This window comes from Magnolia sinica, chromosome 3 (genome assembly GCF_029962835.1).
Source record: "Magnolia sinica isolate HGM2019 chromosome 3, MsV1, whole genome shotgun sequence".
NCBI lineage: Eukaryota > Viridiplantae > Streptophyta > Magnoliopsida > Magnoliales > Magnoliaceae > Magnolia > Magnolia sinica.
In genome coordinates, this window is record NC_080575.1 from 124,332,320 (window position 1) to 124,344,325 (window position 12,006).

General features: G+C 41.1%; 1 protein-coding gene across 2 annotated transcripts; it reads right to left on the reverse strand.

The window, feature by feature from the left end:
* On the reverse strand, positions 1-9,331 carry LOC131241138 (nuclear cap-binding protein subunit 2). 2 transcript variants are annotated; one of them, XM_058239816.1, is made up of 9 exons: positions 9,181-9,331; positions 8,942-9,000; positions 7,013-7,236; positions 4,850-4,988; positions 4,708-4,741; positions 3,363-3,473; positions 1,696-1,749; positions 344-450; positions 1-260 (listed from the first exon to the last, which is right to left on the reverse strand). In XM_058239816.1, the coding sequence occupies exons 2-9, from the start codon at positions 8,957-8,959 to the stop codon at positions 183-185; spliced, it is 765 nt and encodes a 254-aa protein (XP_058095799.1). In that variant the 5' UTR covers positions 8,960-9,000; positions 9,181-9,331; the 3' UTR covers positions 1-182. The 2 variants fall into 2 exon arrangements, with proteins under 2 accessions (XP_058095799.1, XP_058095800.1); XM_058239817.1 differs by lacking the exons at positions 8,942-9,000; positions 9,181-9,331 and adding an exon at positions 8,624-8,644.
* Between the last annotated feature and the right edge of the window lie 2,675 nt (positions 9,332-12,006).

Consider the following 12,006-nt stretch of genomic DNA (forward strand, 5'->3'; position numbering starts at 1 on the left):
TCGACAGAAGACTGTCTGATCCCACGAACATTTACGTTCGAAATTACGGAGTAACCAATGTTTATCAGATCACATTGCATCTTCCTATTCCAATCTTGTGCAAAAAAGACCACTAAATATTCAAGAGCATATCTATAGATAGTGTGAACAGTAAAAAAGCACAACAAACAATGGGGAGTTGGTTAACGCCGCCGCCTTCGATAATCACCATCGTCGTCGTCATCAGAGTCACCGCTCTCACGGAAACGTGGATTCTTCTCCTGCAGCGAAAAAACAAAGGGCATTCAAGTTATCACATCTACAAATTATAAACATACACTGCTTCAACCAAACAACGGTTTACCGGTCTGGATTCTGGGTCAGATGTTCTCCTATATTCATGGTCAGAGCTTCTCTTTGACATCTCAGAAGCATATCGGTCATCATCACGGTGCCGCTTGCGATGGTAATCTGTTTGGTAGTTAAAACACAAATCATACAAACCAAAATAATCTCCTCAGAAGGGGAAAAAAAAAAAAAAAAACGAAGCATTGTATCAAGAAGAACAATTTAACATCATTAGCTTATTTTCTTTTTACACGCACTCACACCCCACACTCACGCACTCACACCACAATGGGTACTCGAACCCATGACCTCGTTGAAACTATTGTGAGTCTACCACCAAGGCATGGGTAAGGATAGGGCCGTACATTGAGCCGAGTCGAGTTGAGGTGGGTCAAGGTTGGCTTGACTCATCCGTGCTCTCCTCAAGCTCACCCTTGAGCTTACCATTGGAGCTTGGCTTGTTTGTCAAACCTTTCGAGGCGAGCTAGTGAATTGAGTTGAGGCGAGCTTACCTCGAGTCGAGTCGAGCCTACTCCCACCTCAACCAACACCCAACCCAACCCATCTACCAGCACCCACCCACCTCAACCCAACCCAATGGCCAGCACCCACCCAACTAACCCAACACCTACAACCGATCCAACCCCCAAATCAAATATTCAATTATATATATTATTAGATAGAGGAACCTTGTTGTGGGTGCTGAGAGAGAGAGAGAGAGAGAGAGAGAGAGAGAGAGAGAGAGAGATTGACTATGGAGCTTGGGCGTTAGAGAGAGGGAGGAGCTCAGGCGCAGCCGGATGAGGAGAGAGGGAGGAGCTCAGGGGCAGCCGGATGAGTAAGGAAGGGAAAAAGGGTAAGAAAGGGACGAACAGGTAGAGTAGGGTTTTAAGTTTTAAGTTTTATTATTTTTAAATATTACATATATAATATATTTGAGTCGAACCAAGCTCGAGCTTCGATCCAAGCTGAGTTCGCGTCAAGCTCCACAATGCTCGACCTTGGCTTGTCTTCAAAACGAGCTGGGTCATATGAAACTTGGCTCACCTTGAGTCATCGTTAAAGTTGAGTCAAGCCGAGCTAGATCAAGGCAAGCCGAGCGAGCTTTTCGAGCTAGCTTGGCTCATGTACAGCTCTAGGTAAGGACCCAAAGCCGACACAAACATGTACAAGGCAAGAGGCATTCTGAGAAATGAACTCATTTAACATCATTAGCTTAAATATAAAGCATTTGTACATAAAAATGGCATGAATAACTCAATTTCCATCACCAGCACTCATCAAGATATCTATTTAAAAGAAGGGGGAAAAAAAAAAAAAAAAAACAGTTGTCTGGAAGGGGATATGAAAACCTCACTAAACACATACCTCTGCCCTGTCTATGAGATCCACCATGTCCATGGGCTCCGCCTTGTCTACCATCTGCAGAAATCACTGGTGTTAAAATGGGTGACATGGATGTTTATTTTTAGAACCGAAATGGGCCCCAAGCATATGTTAATGAATTAGCCACAAAGGTTATTGTATTTAAAACTTGGCAAAAGAAGAAGAAATGAAGGAAACAAAAAGAAGTGCCAAATTACAATCAATGAAACAGCAGGAAACTGCACAATGCACGAGCGCACAACATGTGCAATCAATTGTAGAAAGTTTGTTAAGATCCTAATTATTTAACATGTGTACCTAATATGGATTGGCCCAAGAATCAACCAATATTGGACATCAGGTGGGCACTGGTCTTAGACATGTATTGGGTTGACATGTGTGGCCATGGTTAGAATACCATTCTTTGAGTAATCCATTGGATTACCCAAACTCCAAGGGTTTTTTTTTCCTAGAGAAACCTGGAAGAGATTGAGGGTACTAAAATGGAAAAAAAAAAAAAAGGAAGTTGAAAATTGGAAAAAGTTGTGGAGAGGGCACGAAAGCACCCTTTGGTCCGAAAATCCCGTCTTTTATTACATTACAGTGGATTCTACCATATAATCAAGCAAATAAAAACATTAAAAAAAACAAAAAAAAACAAAAACCAAAAAAAAAAAAACACCTATAAAGAAACTGAACAGAAGCGCACAAAAAATCTCCCATGAACAAGTACCAACAAGGAGATAGAGGTGTGATATGCAAGTCTTAAACATAAGATTTGGTACTCCTGAGTCTTTTGAGCATATGATGATTGACGAAAAAGAAAAAAACACAGATTTTTTTTTGAAGGATAGAAATTATTAATTATAGAGCTTTTGAGATTTCATATTGTAAATGGTGACAGTAATGTATTGCTTCATAATGTCTTTATCCAAAGATTAGATGATGGGTTGATATTATCAAGCCATGCAGGCATTCATTGAGACTATTCCCAATTATTTTCAACACATGGCACTTAACATATAGTATAGACATTGATTAGAGTTAAATTTCCGTTAACTTGCAAAACTAATGAAAGAAAGCATGACAGATGAAAGTAGATCCATTCTGCCACAGCAATACAAAAGCAATAAGATAACCTGCTTCCAAATTGTCAATGATAATTCAGATCGCATTTGGATGCACAAGTAAATTGGATTGAGAAAATTCAGCCCAATAAGAGGAAATGACAGAAACTAATGATGTTTCATGTACTCATAATGATGCCCCGAGGCCGTAGTTACATTCCTTACAACTTGAAAACAAAATAAATAGAATCTGGAGGCCATTCGTCAATGTGAAATATGAATGCTAAAATACTTAAAAATCTGGTTATTTCCACTTTACTAGACTGAGGAAGCAGCCCTGAGATTATGTTTACACTCCTCTCAAGTCCAGCTTGAAAGCAACATAAATAAAATTTGTAGCCCATCCGTCAAAATGAAATATGAATGCTGAAAAAATTAAAATTTGGCTATTTCCAATTTATTAGACTAATTATTTAAATTAAACTCAATAGTGCATTCAACAGCACCCTCAATGACAACCTCCACCATTAGTTTCAAATAAGTCTCTAGCAATATGTTGATTAAGAATTGGGGATGTACAAAAGATTTGCTTCCAGAACTTACAATTGGATGGAATAATTGCCTGGAAAGAATCCAAAGATCCTGCACCATAATCCACTAACTGCCGTTGTGCTTCCAGTTCTCTCTGCACCAATTTCCCATAACCACCTCTGCGTGTAATTTGTTAAGAAGATAAACGGTGACAGATTGCACTCTGAATATTAGGCAGTCTTCAGGGAACTAAAGGAATGACGCATTAACTTAGTTCCTACATGGAAATCTCAAGAACCCCTCCATACTTGAAAAAAATTACACATGCACACACACATGGAGGGAGGGAGGGAGGGAGTGAGAGGGAGGGGTGGGTGTATTTAGCAAATGGTATTTTGTCCCTGTAACCTATTAAGACTGGCACAGCATGTTGATTTAAATCTGGGCCAACCAACTGATAAGTGACATCAATGGGTCAATGGCCGAAAATCATACCAATAGGGTGTTTCTAACCATTCTATCTACAGACTCTTTTCTTTTCTTTTTTTCCTTTTTTGTTGTTGTTCTTTGGACAGTTGTTCCAGACACTTTGACTATCCAAGGACGTCATGGATTGAATAGTATGATTTTTGTTTGTGGATCTTCCAAGTGGTAGCCCACCAATTACATGGATCAATCCAACATTTCACAGGCTGATATCATTTACTGAGGGTAGCAGAAGTGCAACCAACTTCTAAACCTAACAATGAGTGCAGAGAGAGTAACATAAATGTTCTAAGATTAAACGTATGGAGCATATCTTGGAAAAAACTCCATTGATTAACTATGGAGTGCCATGGTTATTTACTTGTACAAGCAAAAAGAGCATCTCTTGATCCCATAGTTTAAAATGAATATGGAAAAGATGGGATGCCATGAGAAAGAAACAGTTAAACTATTTGAAATGCCAAACAGTAGCACTAGTTATCGATGTCTAGCAAACTTGAAACATCCACCATCAATGACTTACTACTATTACAGGCCAATAGGATGAATTAATCCGGGACCATTTACGACTACCAAGTTGTTCCGACATGAAGACTCTTTGAAAACTGACACCATTGAAAACTTTCCAGATGCATGGATATAATTTCTAATATCTCAATTACTTTAACAGGTATGGTATTCAACCATTGAACGGTGCCATTAATTTATCCAGTTGTCCCCCAAGACGTGTGCGTGCATGTATATAAGTCCATGCACAACTCCAACTGCCAAAACCAAGTTTTAACATGCCACTATATCACCAAGGTGCCAACCCTCTTCTTAGAGCCAAAGCAAAACCAGCCGAGAACTATGAGACCAAAACAAGAGAGAGCCAAAATGTGAACTAGTAAAGAAATTCTGGAAGAATTGATTGCATGTTTGCAAAGGATATCAGGATCATAGTCAGTGCGATACTCATCCCGCACCTATACCACAGGAGAAAAATAACATCAGAATAAGCAGAATGTAACATGATAAAACCAACAGGGTATGAAAAAGAAAAGAAATAGCTGCCAATGCAACAGCAGTTTAACCTGTCCACCACTTCGACCCCGTCCCCACTGCCTTCCTTCTTGGAACCCCCAGTCAAAATCAACACGAATTGGGCGATCATCAAGAATAGTCCCACTTATGTATTTTACTGAATCCTCAGCATCCCCTCTAGAATAATATCTGATAAAAACACCATCATACAATGGTCAGACAACAATAGGAGAACAATAAAAACAATATTTTGAAGGCAAGTAAATTGCTGCACATGATTAGATATAATCTGGTCACCATGAGACAGTAATACTTCTGATCGGGATATCATAAAACAGCAGACAAACCAACCACCTGACCCATTTAAAATTGATGACAGCAACCACTTAAAAAAGAAGAAGAAGAAGAAGAAGAAGAAAGAAAGAAAAATTGCAAGGTCGTGGTCCAAATGTAGTACAACAATAATTGTCATAATTGTGAGTGATCCCGATGTATTTCCCCTTCATTAAGTTAAAATAGATTCATTGATGATATGTTGTGTGTATGTTTTGACATTGTTATTATGATCTCTTACTACATTAATTATGTAATTTATTCAATATGCGAGCATAACCAATGATCTGATGTACTATGTTGGTAAACTTATGATCTAATTTTCTATATAATTGCAACTAGTGATCTGATTTGCGGAATTGATATAACTATAAATTTACGGTTGTGATGATGTTATCAGTTAGCATGAAAACTACAATGATTCAAATATGAGAATGGGAATGATCATATGATATATCATCTACGACTACTTAATATGCTTGTGGCTTGTGCATCCATCATTTGCATGCACGATACGTGCTGAATTCCTGAGGGACCTCCTTGGATGGTATACCTAGTAGAATTGTTATCAAAAGCCCACTATACTAGTAGAAGCTTACTCAAGGAGTAGAAGCAGGCCTTGCCAATGCCTAGCAAATGGTAGAAGTATGCAAGGGGTAGATGCGGGTTGATGGGTTCCCAACTCAAGCAAGCGGACGGATTCTCACTTGATGCATTCATGCATTCACGCATTGCTTAGCATTTGTATTTTCTTTCTGAATTTATATTTTATATAATTGTTATTATTATATTCTGATTTGATGTGAAGAACCATGTCGGGACTTCTCACTAGGCCTAGCCAGCTTACCCTGTATTGATATAAAACTGTACATATATGATTGAGGATAAGCCAAATGGTCAAGAACATGAGTACGTGGTCGAGCTAGAAAAGGACCCAAGGGACACATAGCCCTACTTGACACAGAGGAAGAAGATGTTGCCCTAGACCAGTCATGCTTATCATTTTAATTCCATTTGATGTTCTTGGAATATTATTTCTTTCTTTCAAGTTTGTTAGACAAGATTTATTTTATTGCATAAAACCCCGAATGGAATGGTCCTTAGCTATGTTAATAACTGATGGTTAATTTCTTATTCATGAGATGTGGCCAAATATAAATGAAATTTAGATCTATGGTATTACTCCTAGCTAGGCAAATTTTGTGTAAGCATATCAAATAATTTAAGTACACTTAGTGCACAAATCATGATGTGGATCTCGGGTCCGAAGTATACACCAAGTACCTGAAATTTGGGTCGTGATAGGTTCTCTCCTTGCAGGTCTCAACTAAAGGTGAAATAACAATGCCAGCTTGCCTATGTTTGGAGTATGGTTGATATATATTATCATCATTCCTCCACCTCTATCAAAAGAAAAAGAAAATTTATGCCTTACATGTTACTTTTTTTTGCATAACGAGATAAATTTGCAAATGGTGTACATAACTATAATGGCTATGGTTGAAGACCAACATGCGTTAACCGAATAAGATATCATTGCATCATTGAAAGGACTTGGGTCCAAAGGAATAAAATATCAATTGTAGCATTGAAAGGCCACATGTCCAATCCTGGCGTACCGCGTACCCACATTGTTAACAAATCCCAAATGTACTTCAGCAACAAGCAAGCATATTTTAGAGCACTCTCCAACAACAAGTATGCATACAGGACTGTGAGAAAACAAAGACACACATATAGGGATAAATACTGCCAACAAAATGTTTGATTGTGAACGACGCTATATCTACTCTCCAAGTGAAATACAATCAATTAGCATCTTTAAACTATTACAAAATTTGCACGTGTGCAAAAGTGTACAAAGCAGGTAAGAACCTTACATGACAAAACAAAAGCCACATGGAGTTTTAGTATTCTTATCCAAACCCATAATAATCTTCTTAATCTCTCCAGCTCGAGAGAATAGCTCATAAACTTGCTCTTCAGTCGTGTAGAAGGACATATTCCCAATATAAACAGTTGTTGAGGCTAGGAGTGCATGTTCAAATTCTTCCTGTGTTCCAGGAAATCTTCTATCCCGATATGCTGAAAGCTTGTTTGGATCCTAATATTGAAGCAAGTTAAGTTACCAAAGAAAGCAAACATTAGATCTAAACACAGGGAATGGGAGCAGAAACAAGTGCGATTAGCATAACTAGTTGGACAATAGTCTTTGTGGCCACCGACAGTATACTCAAACATCAAATGAAAAATAAAGAAAAATATTAGATTGCATATAATAGAAAATATTATTAGAAGGTTCAAAGGGCAGCTTAACTTAAATATCTCAAATGTGAACACAATGAGATCCAATTTGGAATAATGTATATAAATTGGAGGCTAAAAGAAAGAATGAGATGTCACCTATCACCAAGGTATTCTACGGCCACTGCCGTTAGCATCTCGATACGACTGGCCGTAATGGCCTCTTTTTTCTTTTTTCATTTTTTGGAAAGAATTAAAAAAAATAAAAAAAATCAATATCGGCCATAACGGCCCATTATAGGCCATTTTTTTCATAACGGCCATTATGGCCCCGCAACGTGTAACAGTGCCCACGTTCGGTTATATAACTGATTTTGCATACGTTGCCTATAACCATAGTTTTTTAAGGTGGGTGTCTCAGTCCTAGAGTTGTAATACCTCAAGGTTGTTCTTGATGCTTAATAGCATGAAGTACAAACCGAGCATAGGCAAGACTTAAACCTCAGCCTCAAGGCATATGGATCATGTGTTTGGGTAAAAAATCGCCCCTCATTTATTTTTCTTTGATCTTTTTGGACAACTTTTCTCTCAGTTTCATATATAGGTGGCCATCCCATCCTTTTTGGACAACTTTTCTCATAGTTCCATGTATAGGTGGCACAAAAAAATTGGTGCCGAAGACTGTTCATGGAAATAGGTCCAATCACCAAAATGAACTATCCATGACCCCCAGCCTTCTGGATTGCTATTGATTTCCTAGTATTGCCTCAATCATACAATCTTAACCAAGCTATATGTTGCTATGGATTTCATGGGATTGCCCCATTTTGGTGGCAGTCCAGCTGTCCTGTCCAGGGTTTTAAAACACTGGTCTTAAGACCTTCATGTAAGTCAGATTCACAAAAGAAAATGAACAGAAAGTATTAGAGTGATGCAAATTCAAAATTCACGTGTTCAAACGACCCCAAGTAGTTGGGATAAGGCTTAAATGACAACGAGGATTCTACCTTTGCTGTCTGGCCAGTTAAAACACAGTTCAAGGTGATATTGCTGATTAAATGTACACACGACCACATACACACCTACATGGAACACATGAATGGAATTGAATCCGTTCGTCAAGGCAGGCCCTGCTATGTATGAACCTAACCTAGAAGCTAGGCTAATCTGCTTTTCAAGTGGACCAGATATGTACATTGAATCTCAACTGTTCATCAACTATTTCAAACCACCCATCTCATTCGCACCTGCATTCACATAGCCCCACCTGATGAGCAGACTAGTCGGACTTCCGTGCCAGGACACATACAGAATGAGACCCTCCCAACATACGGCCCCGATCTTGCACGTGTTATACATTTTGGAAAGTGCACCTGCTTTCACGTACGTGTAAACAAGTGAATGTAGAATAATTAGGGCGTGCTGAGGCAGTATGTTTCCGTCAAACCATAACTAAGCTAAAGGTTCGCAATTCCATTCACTTCTGCATCCAAACACGGCCTAAATTGTGATCTTAAATAAATATACAACTTTCAAGAAATCAAAAGCTACAGCGAAGGATTTACCTTGAACAAAGAAGCCATTACTCGGTATCGACACGCCGGTAGTTAAATCCGCATTCGATCTGTTTCCAGAAAAATAGAGAGAGAGAGAGAGAGAGAGAGAGAGAGAGAGAGAGAGAGAGAGGTTTTCAGTACTTGGTTCGAATGGGAAGTTTCTTTGTAATTCTAGCTAAAAAGGATACGTGAGCAGACAGCAATATACACCGATTGAAATATAAATGGAAAGGGAGGAGTAAACGTACCTCAGGCGGAAACCCTAGTTGCGAGAAACGGAGAGAGAGCAATGGTGGAAATCCAGGAGTTGATCTGAGACGAAGGTCTAGGGTTTTTCAAAAGCCGCTCTTTGGCTGAAATCCGATGAGCGTTTGGCGCGGGCTCAATTCCCTGGGAAGTAGTGACCCTCCTGTACTGATGTCTCGGTACTGGTCGGTGCCGTGACCCCGTGACGAATCCATGCCGTTCATCCATTTGTTCAGCTTATTTTAGGGCATGAGCCCAAAAATAAGGCAGATACAATTCTCGGGTGGACCACACACCGCGCCGACGCTAATGTTTATCTGCCATCCAACCTGTTGATTAGGTCACACAAATATTAACTTGAACAAAAACCTTTGCGGCCCCATTAAGTTTTTCAATGGTGGGCATTCTATCACTATGGTGTGGTCCACCTGATCTTGGATCTGCCTCATTTTTGGGTAAATGCCATTAAAATGACTGGTAAATAAATGGATATTGTTATGGGAAAATCTGGAGTACGTCTTGCCTGGGAGAAACCCCGAGTAGTAAGACCTGACAGGATTATACTCAACTCGACCTCATTCCGTCCGCTTGAAGTCAGCTTGGACTCAATTCCGAGATATGGTGTCGGTGTTGTCTGCCAAGGTTAACTAAAAGAACATGGGCACGATAATCGTTAGGTCAGTCTAAATGGAGACACGGCCAGCGCAACGTCCCAGTAACACACGATTTGGGAATAACTGCACGCCCGCCGAGATCTGCACGTTCATCAGTTGTGGTTAATGGCTAAGATTGTGCCGAGAAAGATGGGCATGTCTACTCCGGTCGCAAGATATAAATAGTCATCAAATGCATAGGAGCAGGTACGCAAAATCTCTCACCTGAAACCTAGCTACACTACTTAGACCTGAATTCCTAGCCTGACTTTGGCATCGGAGGGTCCCATGTTTTAATCAGGGTCTCCTTTGTCCTTCTCTTGTGCAGGCTTACAGAGCTCGGAGCAAGTGCTTAGAGCTCGGTAAAGGTGAACCATATTTTTGCATCAACATTTTTGGTGTCGTCTATGGGATACGTGAGACGAAAGAGTCTTTGTAGCTTTGTTATAAATGGCTAAGGGAAAACAGAGAGCACTTCCAGCACCAGTGGCGAAGCCTGGGCCCGCTGAGCAACGGCATTCGTCGTCAATACTTCATGCTAAGTTGGCCCCAACGGGACCATCTCAACAGACCCGAAGCCGCGGAGGCAAGTATCGAGCATTACAAAATCAAGTGCAAGTGTTGGTAGATGAGATCAATCAGATGAAGCGACAACAAGCAGCGAGTCAATATCCGCCCCTTGACCAAGGCGAAGCCGCTCCGTCTGCAGTAGAGTGACCTGTCCTCGTAAGTTCGCGAGTGAGAGTATCTCGGAGCATGTCGGCCCAAGCTCCAACTTACATGCGAGAAGCGGAAGCCCGGGTCCCAACTTATGTATCCGAGACCTCGGCGTTGGCCCCGGCTGACATTCGCCATGAGCTAGAAAGGATGAGGAGGGGTAAAACACCCGAGGTTGAAACTCCTCGTGAAACAGTTGTGGATAATAAGGATCCATAGGAAGCCCAGCTCGATGAACTCCGAAACCAAATCAATACCTTGCAGCGGAACCACCAGGCACCGACTCTAATTGTAGTGGAAGCAATGATGGAGGAGATTGAGCCTCCATTTACCAACGACATCATGGGCGCAGCCATGCCTTCGAGGTTCATAATGCCCCCCATTATTCAATTCTCGGGGTCCGGAGATCCAATGGAGCACATGGAGTCTTATCGCTCATGGATGCAAATCCAATCGACCTTAGAGGTGATGATGTGCAGAGCATTCTCCATAACCCTCACATGGGCTGCGAGAAGTGGTACCAGCAACTTAAGCCGAGATCGATCAGCACATTCATTGAGCTCGATAGAGCATTCCTGACGCAGTTCATTGTTGGAAAAGAAGAGCCGCAAACCGTCAACTCATCCACTTACCCTTAAGCAAAAGAACGGAGAGTCACTAAAATATTACTTCTCTCACTTCAACGAGGAGGCTCTGCAAGTCAACGATTACTCCGACAAACTGGCTTTGTCTGCGATAATCAGCGGGCTCAAAAGGGGGAGGTTCCTCTTCGCCAATTACGCTTGAAGAGCTCATAAATCGCACTCAAAAGTACACGAATGCTTAAGAGTTTTTTAGCTCGCAGAAAAATAACCAAGGCTCGGAACATTCGTCCAAAGAGAAAAGGCGAAAGGACGAAGCAGCACCACAGGAAAATAAGAGAAGGTCAGACAACAGCACTCCCCGTGATCGAAGGTTGAGCAGGAGGCCCGAGAGCAAATTGAGCTCGTATGCCCCCCTCAACAAGTATCCAGAGCAGATCTTACTAGATATTCGGGACAAGAGGTTGCCGCATTGGCCGAGCTGTATGAAGACAGAGGCAGACCAATGGGATAAGCACAAGTACTGCCGTTTTCATCACGATCATGGGCACAAAACCAGTGATTATGTCGACTAGAAGGAAGAAATCGAGACCCTCATTCGCAAGGGTCACCTACGTCAATACATAAAGGGAGAAAAGCAGGCTCAAAAGGACGAGCAATTAGGCAGGGCTACGGACGACAGTACCGAAATCCATATGATATACGGTGGTCCGTCCCGATGTGGCGACTCAAACCAGGCCCGCAAAGCCCATGCTCGGAGTACTGATCTAGAACATCACATTCACTTGGCAGACAGGCCGAGAAAGGAGCTCCGAGTAAGCCCGTGCAGTTTTATGTTTATAGAGGATGACACGAGTGGGATTCAGCATCCTCACGA